The sequence below is a fragment of the Aptenodytes patagonicus genome, chromosome 16, assembly GCF_965638725.1.
Source record: "Aptenodytes patagonicus chromosome 16, bAptPat1.pri.cur, whole genome shotgun sequence".
NCBI classification, from domain to species: Eukaryota; Metazoa; Chordata; class Aves; order Sphenisciformes; family Spheniscidae; genus Aptenodytes; species Aptenodytes patagonicus.
Genome location: NC_134964.1, coordinates 6,210,580 through 6,223,328, shown reverse-complemented (window position 1 = coordinate 6,223,328; position 12,749 = coordinate 6,210,580). Strand labels below are relative to the sequence as shown.

The 12,749-nt window shown below is 54.9% G+C and overlaps 1 protein-coding gene across 1 annotated transcript; it reads right to left on the bottom strand.

Annotated features, from left to right (window-relative positions):
* Positions 1-3,498: 3,498 nt before the first annotated feature.
* On the bottom strand, positions 3,499-8,943 carry SOX9 (SRY-box transcription factor 9). The gene is made up of 3 exons (XM_076353618.1): positions 8,172-8,943; positions 6,824-7,077; positions 3,499-6,207 (listed from the first exon to the last, which is right to left on the bottom strand). The coding sequence occupies exons 1-3, from the start codon at positions 8,600-8,602 to the stop codon at positions 5,420-5,422; spliced, it is 1,473 nt and encodes a 490-aa protein (XP_076209733.1). The 5' UTR covers positions 8,603-8,943; the 3' UTR covers positions 3,499-5,419.
* Between the last annotated feature and the right edge of the window lie 3,806 nt (positions 8,944-12,749).

Here is a 12,749-nt window from a genome sequence, read left to right as displayed (position 1 = left end):
AGCCGCTCCGATCCCGCCTGCGCGGCTGTCTGTACCTCCATCCCCAGCCACCGCCATTCTGATCACGCGAGAGCCTGAAAGGCAGGAGGCTTGTGCTAGAGAGATGTTTAAGGCTTTTTTTTCAGTATCCTCTCTGATTCTTTGGACCCATTTGTGCCTTGTGTCTCTAAAGCTCTCCTCTCTCCCCACCTTTTCCAGATGGGTTTATCTTTACAGCATTGAATCCAAGCATCTTAGTCAAATTTTGCTGGTGTCAGCAGAGAAAGGGGGGGGCTTGCATTTGTCCCCCCTTCCTAAGACACCTCTCCTGGGGTGGCAGCAACTCCCTTCCAGGGGCTGGGGAGTCCCAGCTGCTGAGTGTGGTCTGAGGGGGAGCCTAACGCTGAGATGGGGGGGGGAACCCAGCTTGCTCTTTTCACTTTGACATACAAATCTCCATCTCATTTATCCACCTGACTCCTGGAACTAGGCACTGAAAAAGGAAAAGAGAAACCCTAGCAAATCTCGCTGGACTTGCAGCGAGCCCGGCTCCGCTGTGATATATCGCTGTTACATGTCCCAAACGCTACAGCTGGGCAGGAGCCGCAGCCGATCCCAGGATCCCGGCACACAGCTGGCTGCGATCTTGCCTTCTCTCTTGGAGAAAGCCCCGGCTTTAATACGATGTCAACATGAACAGCTGGCTGAGGAAATGCAAATTGAAGCTACATTTCTGAGCAGCTGACACCGCTGCAGGTGGCCGGCATGCAGAGCTGTGTGTGGCTGTAGCTGGCCGGGCGTGGAGCCCGGCACAACGGGGCATTACAGGGACCCGGGTAGAAGAAGGGGTGTGCCACCGGCTCCCCAGGGCTGCTTGGAAACTTCCTCCCCATTCTTTTTTAAAAAAAAAAAAAAAATAAAAAAATTGCTTGTTTTTTCCTGGGCTGATGAAAAAAGCAAACTCATCGCTAAGCCAAAATACGGCACTGTGAAAGGGAAAGCAGCCAGCCATACGGCTCAGCCTTGCTCTGCCCACCGCCGTCCCAACCCTACTGCTTTCTGTAAGAGCTGGGGGGGGCTCCGCCAGTGCCCCCCCGCCCTGCCCTGCCTGCAGCGCTGCCGGCGCTCCCCGACCCGCCGCGCAGCATTGCAGCGGCCCCGGTGCACAGCTGTCCCTGCGCCCGCTCTTATCTGCTGCGGCTCAAACCTGCCCTGCAGCATTGTAAGAGTTCCCTTGAATTCATTTTTTTTTTCTCCCCACCCCTCCTGTTCTGCTTTCTAGCACAAAGTGCCCTGAAGCTTTGCAGCTTTTCCAGCATTTTTCTCTCTCTCTCGGTGTCCCCCTTGGTCCCCCCATGTGGAGCGCAGCCCCCCGGAGCGGGGCAGAGCCCCGGCCGTGGGTGGGCAGGAAGCTCGGAGCTGCCCGGGGACCTGCTTCCAGCTTGGCTTTCCCGAATGGAGGCCAAGAGCATTAAAGCCCACACCATAAGTAAACAGTGCAGAAATTATAGGTCCAGGGTTGGGTCATGAGCTTTGCTCTTTTGGTTTCTTGCGAGGAAGATATCCCTCGGATGCTTCCGGCTGGAAGCTGGAGCTGGCTTACGGAGGGGGAGAGAGAGGGGAGCTGAGCACGGCTATGTTGGGACAGAAATGCCACCGCAGACCCCGAGAGCAGCTGGGGCTGAGTCGTGGCTCATTGCAGCACTGCCTGCTCGGGATCGTCCCGGCTTTGTCCCGCTCCCACCTTCTGGTTCTCACTGCGCCCAGTGCAAACTGGGGGGGATGCGGAGGGTCCCTCCCGGCCCAGACCCCTGGGGAGGCAGGCAGGCAAGGGCTGTCCTGGTTTTGGGATGTTTTCCAGCGTGTTGCTGGGTAACAGCCCAACCCACCCACACGAGCATCAGAAAGACATTAACTGGTTTATTGAATTGTTTGTCTGCAGCCGGCTGCCGCTCTCGGCAGTGCTGTGCGGGCGATGGGCCTGCCAAGCTCTCGCCGGGGCTCCCAGGCGCTTCCTCGCCATAACGCCGGTAGCTGCGTTTGTTCTTCTTTCCAAAGGAGCAGCAAAGCCAAAACTTGCAGCGGGCAAAGTCTGATCGGGGCAGGGGAAACCCGCCACGTGCTGCGGAAAAATGGCTGGGACCAAAGCATTCCCACCAGCCGTGGTGGCTGATTGCACAGGTAAATAGTGACACTGACCCTAACTAATGCACAAAGTAAATGAATCCCTTTCAGTTAATTGGCTTAAGTGTTACTTGTAGTGAGAGTAAATATTTTACAACGGCGCGGAGGCTTTGCATTGCAGTCATGAGCTCTTTGTGCCCTGCGCTGGGGCTGCAGCGAGCAGTGTCCCTGCGCCGAGGCGCCCGCGGTGAGCCCGGCTGCTCCAGGGAGCAGGTCTCGCTGCTGGTCAGAGGTGGACTTTTTGGCAGGGGAAAGAGTCTGAGGAGAATAAACTGTTGGCAAAGTAATGCTTTATCAGATCAGTCTTTGGGCCGTGCCCTGTGAGGGCACCCTGGGGTGTCCCGCAACGTGCTCGGCTCACAGTGTGGGGCTGCCGCGTGCTAACTGCGTCTTCCACGCAGAGTCTGGGTCAAGTTACTGTGTTTTTGCCTAAGTTTTCATAAGTGAGTAGCTGTGCCTTTGGAGGGAATGGAGGGGACTCATGCCGTCACCAGCGACCTCTGCAATGATGCCAGCAGTGGGTGCACACTTCTCGGTGTCTGAAACCAGCGGGGCCGAGAACTTGCAAAGCTCAGCACAGCTGTGCCCCAGGGCAGGGGTACGGCAAGCAATGCTGCAGGTTGAGGTGGGGCGAGGTGGCAAAGCCATGGGCTGGATCGCCCAGAGTACCTTGAGCTGCTCCCGAGGAGCAGCGGGGTTAGAAACCATGGGAGTTTGGAGCAGTGATTTATCTGGGATGGGTTTGGTAGAAAAAGCAATGTCTGGCAGAGCCGGGGGGAATCCTTCCTCGCTGGGGTGCTTGCACTGCGTCTCTGGGGCTGTAGGAGAGCAGGGCTCAGGGCCGAGCAGTGACATTTCCCTTTGGGGATGATACGTGTCCTACTTGGTTGTTCAGGAGATTTCAGCTCTTGTGGGAGAATTTCAGCAGTTTGGGGAGAATGACGTGAAAGCCCAAACCCCCTTGGCAGCCCCTCGCCCCCGCAGCTCACGCCTAGCATCCTCCCAAACCAGGGCAGCTCAGAGCAGACAACCCGCCTGCGACAGCAAAGCCAGCGTGGCTTGGGGACGGCGGGAGCTCATTTGTCACCTTTGGAGTTCACACCCTGAATTGTTGCCCCGGACAAGTCTGGTTTTGTCCGTCTCTGAATCCCATTGCTTCCCTCGCGTCCTGCCAAGGCTTCCCTCGCTCCGGTTCTTCTTTTATCAGTGCAGGTCCTGAGCCCAGCCATCAAAGAGGGGGGACACCCCAAGCCCCATCAGTGAAGCCAAAACCATCCTGGGGCTTCAGCGTGGCCCTGACTTTGCTTTGAAGGCTGTTAATAAATCAGACACTGGTGGGGTGTTTAACTTTTAATACAATGTATATTTATTGCAAACAATAATATACAAAAAAAGGTAAGTTTCACAAAGAGAAGGATCTTGCCAACAAAACAAAACCAAAAAAAAAAACTTACCTAAAGACAAAATATGATTTAAATGACAGGTCTTTTAAGTTACAGAAATACTTTAAAAAGATCTGCTTTTATACAGAAATAGAAAGATGCCATATTATAAGAGTGCTTTAAGATTTTTTTTCTTCTACTGAATCCCTAAAAAAAAAAGTTAACAAATATATCATTTTTTTAAATAAAAAAAAGTTTGCTGTCTTTTTTAAAAAGCAATCCTTAACTGTTCAGCCACAGCTTCACCAAAGTCAGTGTCCCCACCTCAAGCCAGTTTTGGGGGTGGAAGGCTAAAACGGTGCCGCCCCCGTGGCACGGCCGGGGCGTTGGGTCTCGTCCTCGCACGAGCTCGTGTGTCCCAGAGAGCTGAGGCAGAAAACAAGGCAAATGATTCAGTGATACGCTACATTTGCAATCTTTAGTTTGTACAATTTTTTTTTTTTTCCAGTTTATCCTTAAGAGAAAAGAAAAAAATGGAAGAGCACAAGTTTGTACAAACCCAGGACACAGATTCCAAAAAGAATAATAATAATAATAATAAAAAAGAATTAAAGAGATAAATAAAGGACTGATTACAGTTTAGACCATAATTTAACAGGCACGGTTACCTTCCAAATAATGCTTCAACAAATGCGATCGCTTTTGAAAGGACTTAAAATAGAGGGGAGATTAAAAAAAAAAAGAAAAAAGGAAATTGTGATTAAAAACTGCTCTTCTCACAAAATAAATAATTTAAAGTATCTGTGATGTCCCACAAGCAGAGAGGAGCCCCTGGATGGGTTTTGCATCAGGCCTGGGGTGGCCGGGGGGTTGATCGGGGGTGGCTGGAGGGGGTCGAGCTCAGCCCCCCTCCAGCCCCAGGGACGGACAGAGCTGGGGACAAGTGATTATCACAGGGCTGCTTTTAAGGCTTCGCAACAGCGCTTTTTGCTGTCCTTTTTTTTTTTTTAAATCTTTCTGTTTTTCTTTCTTAAGGCTCAAGGTTATTAAAAAATAAAGTTAAAAATCTCCTCCTGGCTGGTTTTGCTATTAGTTAGAAAAATAAAGCCTCTCCCACGCTCGTCCCCGCACAATCTCAGCTCGCATCTCCCACGCTGCAGAGCTGACCATCGCTAAGCCTGACGCCGGCCACTTAACAGAGCTTTGTGCCGAGTTAAAAGCACGCCGTTTTGCTTTTTTATTTTTAGAGAAAAAAGACACTTATCTATACAAAAATACCTCTGACTGCAAGAAAACCTAGGACTGCTCCACTAAGTGTCATTTTTTTAGCTGTTGGAAAAATAAGAGCATTTAAAAAAATCTCTAAAAAATATGTATAAATCCCCTCAAATTGGTAACGAATCATACACAGTACATACTAAAAAATATTTAAAATAGAGAATATTCCTCACAGAGGACTCTGAGTTTTCTCTTTTTTTCCCCCCATTTTTTTTTCTTTTTTTTTTTTAATTACTGCTAAAAAAAAAATAATTACAAAAGTCCAGAGAACAGACAGCCGAGCTGGTTGGTTAGAAATCTCATCTCCACGCCGCGCCCTGGAAGCAGAGTTAAAGTCCAGTCCTTGGAAAGTCTGTACCGAGTTTTGCTGGTTCTCGGAGCAGTCTGGCCACTTCCTGGAGGATGCTGTAGTGCAGAAGGCTCGAGGCGCTCTCTCCTCCCTGCCAGCTTTAACTTTAGCATCTTTTTTTAATTATTATTTTAATTTCAAAGAAGGAAAAAGTCTGAGGAAGTTCTCCATTGTTGTTCTTGTTGCTTCTTTCGTGCTTTTTTGATTTTTTTTTTTAATTTCTTTTTTTTTTTTTTTTAAAATGGCTTTAGGGTCTGGTGAGCTGTGTGTAGACGGGCTGTTCCCAGTGCTGCGGGCTGTGGGTCTGGGGGATGGAGGGGACCCCAGAAGTGTCTGCAATGGGGGTGTACATAGGGCGCTGCGTGGGGTTCATGTAGGTGAAGGTGGAGTAGAGGCTGCTGCTCTGGCCGGCGGCGTGGCTGTAGTAGGAGCTGGAGTTCTGGTGGTCGGTGTAGTCGTACTGGGAGCGGGTGATGGTGGGGTAGGAGGAGCTGTAGTGCTGGAGGTTGAAGGAACTGTAGTTGATCTGTTGCGGGGAGTGCTGCTGCTGCTCGCTGTAGTGGCTGGGGCTGAGCTGCTCCGTCTTGATGTGTGTCCTCTGCTGTGCCTGGCCCTGCTCGCCGCTCAGCGCCGGCAGCCCGTGCTGCGGCTGCGGCTGCGGCGGGGGCTGCTGTGGCGGCGGCTGCGGTTGCTGCTTGGACATCCAGACGTGGCCGGTCCCAGCTTGCGAGCCCGACGTGCTGCTGATGCCGTAGCTGCCGGTGTAGGTGACCTGGCCGGGCTGCCCGTGGGTGGCCGGGACCCCCGGGTGGCCATTGGGGGGGAGGTACTGGTCAAACTCATTGACGTCGAAGGTCTCGATGTTGGAGATGACGTCGCTGCTGAGCTCGCCGATGTCCACGTCTCGGAAGTCAATATGGGGTGGCTGCCGGCCGCCTTCTTGCAGAGGGCGGCCCTCCCGCTTTAGGTCCTGCTTGCCCGGCTGCACGTCCGTCTTGGGGGTGGTGGGGGGCGTGGGGGGGCCCTGCGATTGCCCTGCGGAAGGAAGGAAAGGGCACGGGCGTGAAGGGGATGTCACTCCCGTGATGGCTGGGCACCCCTGCGCCCACAGCTCCCCGAGGCGGGAGGTGCTGCCGGATGCGATAACACCATTAATAGTTAACCCATGGTCCGTGGGGCGGCCGGATCACAGCGCATTGCTTTTGAAAGCAATTGCGTAGGGTAACACAAACATCTCCAGGTGCGAGGAACACAGACGTGAGCCCTATCGGTGCTGATCTATCACGCTGGCTAAAACTACCGAGCCCTCAGACATGAGCTGCGAGAGCAGGGCCATCTCTTGGTTTATTTATTTTTTTTTTTTAAAAGTATGCATTCATGTTTCTCATGGGCAGAGGGGGTGGAAGCGGCCACAGGGGCTGCACACACGGGTGAGCGTTTGTGTGCCTGTGCTACCAGCAAGGCTTGCGGGCAGCTCTGCCACTGTCCCTCTCCCAGTGCAGCCATCCCCCTCTCACTGCATTTCTGCGTCTCTCTCCTTTTTTCCCCCCCTTACCCAATCCCAATTTCAGCCTGGTTTGGGATGCAACTTTTCTGAGGTAGCTGTGACTTAATCCCCTCCATTACACCTTGTGGGGCTGCAAGTACCTACCCGAGTGCTCCCCGGGGGAGTGCACCTCACTGATGCTGGAGGACGACTGCGGGGAGTCCGCCTGCAGCGCCTTGAAGATGGCGTTGGGGGAGATGTGGGTTTGCTCGGAGCCCTCCTCCTGCTCCGACTGCCCGTTCTTCACCGACTTTCGCCGCCGCGGCTGATACTTGTAGTCGGGATGGTCCTTCTTGTGCTGCACCCGCAGCCGCTCGGCCTCCTCCACAAAGGGACGCTTCTCGCTCTCGTTCAGCAGCCTGGGGGGGACATGGGGGGGGTGAGGGGCTGCAGTTCACGGGGGGCATTAGCGGCTCCCCCCCCGCTTATGGCATTAACACCAGCTCAAACCTCTCCCCTGGATCGCCTCGAAAGGCAATGCAAAGCCCCCCCCCAGTGTTGAAGCCCCTGTCTGGGGCACACGCTGGTTGTCACCCCCCTCTTGCCCCCCACAGATTGCTTCGGTGGCCAAACAAGAGGTGCGAGGGTCGGGACAGGGTCCGGCCCTCGCCCTCTCCGGCCTGTCCCCCCACCCCATCCGTCCCTGCCAAGGGTGCACGTCCCGGCCCCGGGGCGCTTTTGCCCCGTCGCTGCCTGCCAGGGCCAGGTTTGCTCACTGCTTTCTCCTCCTGCCGCAAGAGCAGCCGCAAATTTAGGATTCCCCCCCCCCCCCCGCCTTCTGCAGTCACAGACTAAGAGGCGGCCAGGTGACTCACTTTCCTTCTGTTTTTCTCCCCTCCCTGCCTTATTTTGGAAGTCGGAGGGCACCCAGCCATGCGCCACTCATCGCAGCCACCCACCCACCCACCCGGGGCTTGGCACAGCGTCGCCGGCCCTCGCCCTGCGCCCGGCTTCTGCCGCCCCCCTCCCCTCGCCCCGCATCGCTTCTCCTCCCGGGCCAAGCTGATGCAATCCAGAAAACCATAATTTCCTCTGGACAAGAGCACAAACAAACAAACGCCGAGGCAGGCCCCGCTCGCCCGGCCGCGGGGGCCCGCCGGGTGGGGGCTCTGCCAGCCCCCCGCACGGCCCCCTCCTGCCCGGCGGGGCCAGCTTCCACCCGGGACATTGCTCAAGGGAAAGAAACCACTTGCAAAACCAGAAGGCGGCCACAGGGAAGTACTTTCCCCCTGCTATTCTGGCTTCTCCTACGCCAACCGAGTTTGCCAGCACATGCAGAAGTTTTCAGCGAGTTTTCCAGGCTTGAAACCATCCTGTCCCTCCCCTCCTCTTCCACCTCTTCTGACTGCTGGTACAGGCTAGAGCAGACTCTGCAAGCTGCAGCCTCCCCCCCCCCCCCCCAGGCATCCCCCGTTCCCCCCCTCCGTTGACCCGTCCCGGCCTCCGCGCTCACCTCCAGAGCTTGCCCAGGGTTTTGCTGAGCTCCGCGTTGTGCAGATGCGGGTACTGGTCAGCCAGCTTCCTCCGGGCCGCCTGTGCCCACACCATGAACGCGTTCATGGGTCTCTTCACATGGGGCTTGTTTTTGCTGGATCCGTTCACCCGGACCGGCATGGGCACCAGGGTCCAGTCGTAGCCCTTGAGCACTTGGCTCACCGCCTCTCGGATGCACACGGGGAACTTGTCCTCGTCGCTCTCCTTCTTCAGGTCCGGGTCACCCTTGGGGAAGGTGTTTTCTTGGGGTCTGGTGTTCTCCGTGTCCGAGCCGGATCCAGAGGGGCAGGGAGACCCGGCGGAGTCATCCGACATGGTGGGGCTGGGGGCGTCGGAGATACATTTGTCCTGTTCTTCTGTCATTTTCATGAAGGGGTCTAGGAGATTCATGCGAGAAAGTGGCAGAGGGGGGAACAGGGGATGAAAAAATTGAAAATAATAATAATAAAAAAAAAAATCAGGTGGCTAAGGGGCAGGGAAGGGTTAAAAAAAGTAAAACTAGGAGAGACGAAGTCTCCACCAGCGTGAAGCCCGGCTGGGGAGAGGAGGGAGAAAGCTGGAAAAAGTTTGCAAAAGTTTTTTTTTTTTATTATTATTACTATTTTTCCCTACCCCTCTAAGTCAAAAGCATTAAAAAAAAAAAAGGGGGGGGGGTGGAGGGAGAAACTTTCGCAAATTGCAGGAGAGAAAGGACGGGAGGGAAAAAAAAAAAAACCCCAAAACACCCCGGAGCGGCGGTGGCGGCGGCGGGCCGGGGCCGGCTGGGCGGCGCGGGGCCGGGGTGGCCGTCGGTGGGCAGCGCGGGGCCGGGGTGGGCAGCGTGGGGCCGGGCACGCCCCGCCGGTCTCCAGCGCGGCTCTGCGGCCTGCGCCGCGGCGCGGGAATAAATACTCTCCGCGGCGATTTCGGCTCGGGAGCGCTCCGCCAATGGGCGGCCGGCCCCCGGGGGCTGGCGCGCACGCCATTGGCTGCCCCGCCGCCGCGGGGAGGGGTCGGCGGGCGCGCAGCGCCGCTCAGCGCCGCGCAGGGGGCGGCCCCGGGCGGGGCGCGGAGCGGAGCGGCGAGCCCCTTGCGCGGGTGCGGAGCGCCGGCGGAGGACCCCCGCGCCCCTTGGCGCCGCTCCGCCCGCCGCGGCGCTTTCTCCCTTTCCCGGGAGCTGCGGAACGAGCGCTGCGAGCGCGGGGGGGGGGGGGGACACAGGACCCGCTGAGGGTTTCCCGCAGGCCTCGGGGGGCGGGTGGCTCCCCGCGGGCGCGGAGCGGCGATGGAGGAGCGCGGCGGCGCCCGGGGCCCCGCGGACCGAAGCGCGGCGCGGCGGGACCCGCGGGCGGTGCGCGGCGCCGTCCAGAGGGGGCGCCAAAGGCCCAGGAACGGCGCGGCGGGGGCGGGGAGCGCTGCGCGCCCGCGCGGGGGGGGGTGGGGGGGGTGTCCGCTCCCGCTGCGCCCCCCCGCCCCTCCGCGCCCCTCCGCGGCGCCGCCCCTGCTTCGGCAGTGCGGGGGGGGGGGGGGGGGGCAGGCGCGGGGGGGGGGGGTGGGGGTGCGTGAAACCTAAAATACCCCAAAGCCACTTTTTTCTTTTTTTTTTTTGGGGGGGGGGGAGGTGTGCGCTCCGGCGCGTACCCCCTCCGCGCCCATCCCCGTCGCGCCGTGGCCGCGGTGCCCGCTGTGAGCTGCGTCCCCGCCGCGTTCCCTGACGCCCGTCCCTCGGGAGCCGGGAGCTCTCCGCCCCGCCGCTCTCCGCTTTCACAAGTGACTTTTCCAACGTGCAGTGCTCTGGTCACGCTGTATGCTCTCCCCCGTAACACACCCCCCCCCCCCAACCCCCACCCCCCCCCTTTTTTTCTTTCCCCTCCTCTTTATAACGTTATTCTTCAGCCCGGTGGCCCCGTCCCGTCCTTCCCCGGCGGCCTGGGCTGCGCCCGGGCGGCCTGCCCTGCTGCGGGGCGAGGGAGCGGGCTCTGCGCTGCGGCTGGAGCTCTGCTCTGGAGCGCTGCGAGGGGGAAGGAGGCTGCTGCTTCCCCCACTCTTCATATCCCCCCCCGCCCCAAAAAAAAAAAAAAAAAAAGTTTTGCCGGGTTGACCGACTCTTGTCATCGAAACAAAACAACGAAAAGCAAACAAGCACCGGGAGCTTTCCAGGGTTATCTCTAGATAAACGCAAATATTTCCCTTTATAGGGAATCGTACGGTATCTGCGTCTCTATCAGCAAACTGCTGTTCTGTGCGCGTGAGAATTAAATATCGGGGATGCTGGCAGGAGAGACGTCATTATCTCGACAGAGAATAATGCAGAGCTGGTCTTTTAGGGTTTAAAGGAGAGGGGGTATTTGGTGAGAACTGAATTTCAGCGCAGATGTGTGCGAAGGCAGCTCCAGCGCGCAAGGCAAGCTGCCCGCTTTCCCCCGCGTCCCTCCCCTGCACGCCCGGCTCCACGAGCGTGTTTCGGGGGGGGGGGGGGGGGGGGGGGAGAGACCTTCTACCAGATTTCCCTTTACAAAATACGCACTACACAATTTTTCATTTCAACTCGAGCGTTAAAGTTGGTGTTTTATCGAAGCTGCTTTAATTTGCAGCCTTTGTCCTGTTGGACAGCCCTCGGGGCAGTGGCCGGCTGGGTAGCCGTACCCTGCTGTGGATCCCTGGTCACGATTGTCACCGTTACGTTAATAAGTGCGTTTTAAAGGTACTGGAAATGGCACATGAAAAAAAAAAAAAAAAGTAAAAAAAAGAAAAAGGCAGCGGGGGAAGGAGCTCTGAATAAACGCGTTTGAAAGCAATTTCCCTGGTAGACCCCGCTTGTCTTTCGCTATCTTTCCCTGAGACTTTTTTTTTTCTTTTTTGCTTGCAAACTTTTGGAAAGTAGTTTTCTTTGGGTGAGTTTGAAGGTAAGTGTCTTGTCCTATTTCCAGAGCCTTTGTCCGAAAGAACAGGGGGACTGAGAGCGAAGGGTGATTTTTCTTCATGAGCATTTGGGGTTTCTTATGCCTGCCACACCGAAGCCGGTTTTCACAGCGTTGTGTATCTTTACTTTGTGCTAAATACGCAGCAGTCCAAGAGAAGATATGCTGAATTTTGTATCGTTATTTGCAGGGAAAAAGGTGAACTTACAGCGAATGTTAAAGGAGATAATTCTGAAATATTTTCCCTTGGCAATTTCGGCTCTAGGCTAGTGCATGAGTGGAATTTAGCTCAACAAATCTCTTTTAATATATGGATTTGTTATAGGCACATCAAAGACAACTGAGGCAGTAGACTGTTCTTATCTCAGCTGGAGCTGCTGTAGCAAAAATCTGAACAAATGTACCTGGAGGAGAAAAATATGGTGACAACAGATTGTTCCATGGCTTTACTGCTGATTGGCAGAGATAAACACAAAAACAATTTGGGAGGATAATTGCTTTAATGAAAAGTGTAATAATTAGAACATTTTTCATTCTGAAAGTCCATCTGCTGAAAGGGACTCTGCCTTTTCATTACAAAAGAATCTGTTTTAACAAAAGAAAGTGGTTTGACAAGTTTGAACAATAAACAAAAGAGAAATGGAAAAGAGCTTTCCAGTTATGTTATCGTGTGTAATTTTATAATTTCTGAATTATTATTTTTAATTCCCGTTCTATGGACTATTTAGACAATATGGACAAGTTGATTAATCACAGTCGTTTTGCAAGGTTAGAAGTTTCCTTTAAAGTGACAAGCTGTTGCTGCTTTTACGTCAGGATGGAAGTTTTCTTTTCTTTCTAAAGAATTAACATTGTTTTATCGTAAGTGGCAAGCTCAGATATCAGGAAAGATTTTTAGCAAGAAGCGTGTGGATTATAGCCCTCCTTTGATGTTTTTTTCTGCCTTGTGCTAAATCAAATCACCGGTTTTTAGGAAACAAGCTTTCCAAGCCTCTGAGCAGGGAGTGAAGGAGTCAGGAGCTTCAGTAGCAAAGGGAATAGCACCCGTGTGTGGGTATTTTGGGAGATTTTTCTCTCAAACCTTACAAATACAATATTGATGTGCATCAGATCTGTTGTGCTGAAATAAGTTATGTTTTACTGATGTTTTGTGGGAGCTGGGGGGGGGGGGGGGGGTTGATCCAGCTCGCCCTTTGAGCCTGATTGAGTTTGCTCCTTCCTAAAGCCCGTGTGCCTCTCCTCCCCGCTGCAGGCAGTCCGACCCCCCCAGCCGAGGGATGGGTGTTGGACGGGCGCTTGCTTCACGAGGGAGGCTGTGATGTCACCCCGTCCCCTCTGACCTCACGCCGGGCCAGCGGCGCCTCTGCGCTCCGACACAAATTGATCTCCCCCGGTGGGTGAGAAACCCAAGGAGAAGCTGGCGCTGTCTCCCCATTCCAAGAAACGCGTTCCCTGCTTGCGTTTGCCACGGTGCGCAAGGGGGGCAAAACTGCGAGATTTGGGTTATAGTGGAATTCTCGAAAAACAAAGGAGTTCCTGCACCAGATCTCTTCATTTTGATATCAGAACTGTATCGATCATTGATCGATGGCACAAAACCTGAACGCCAGATACGATCGTGCCTTTGAATTTATCTG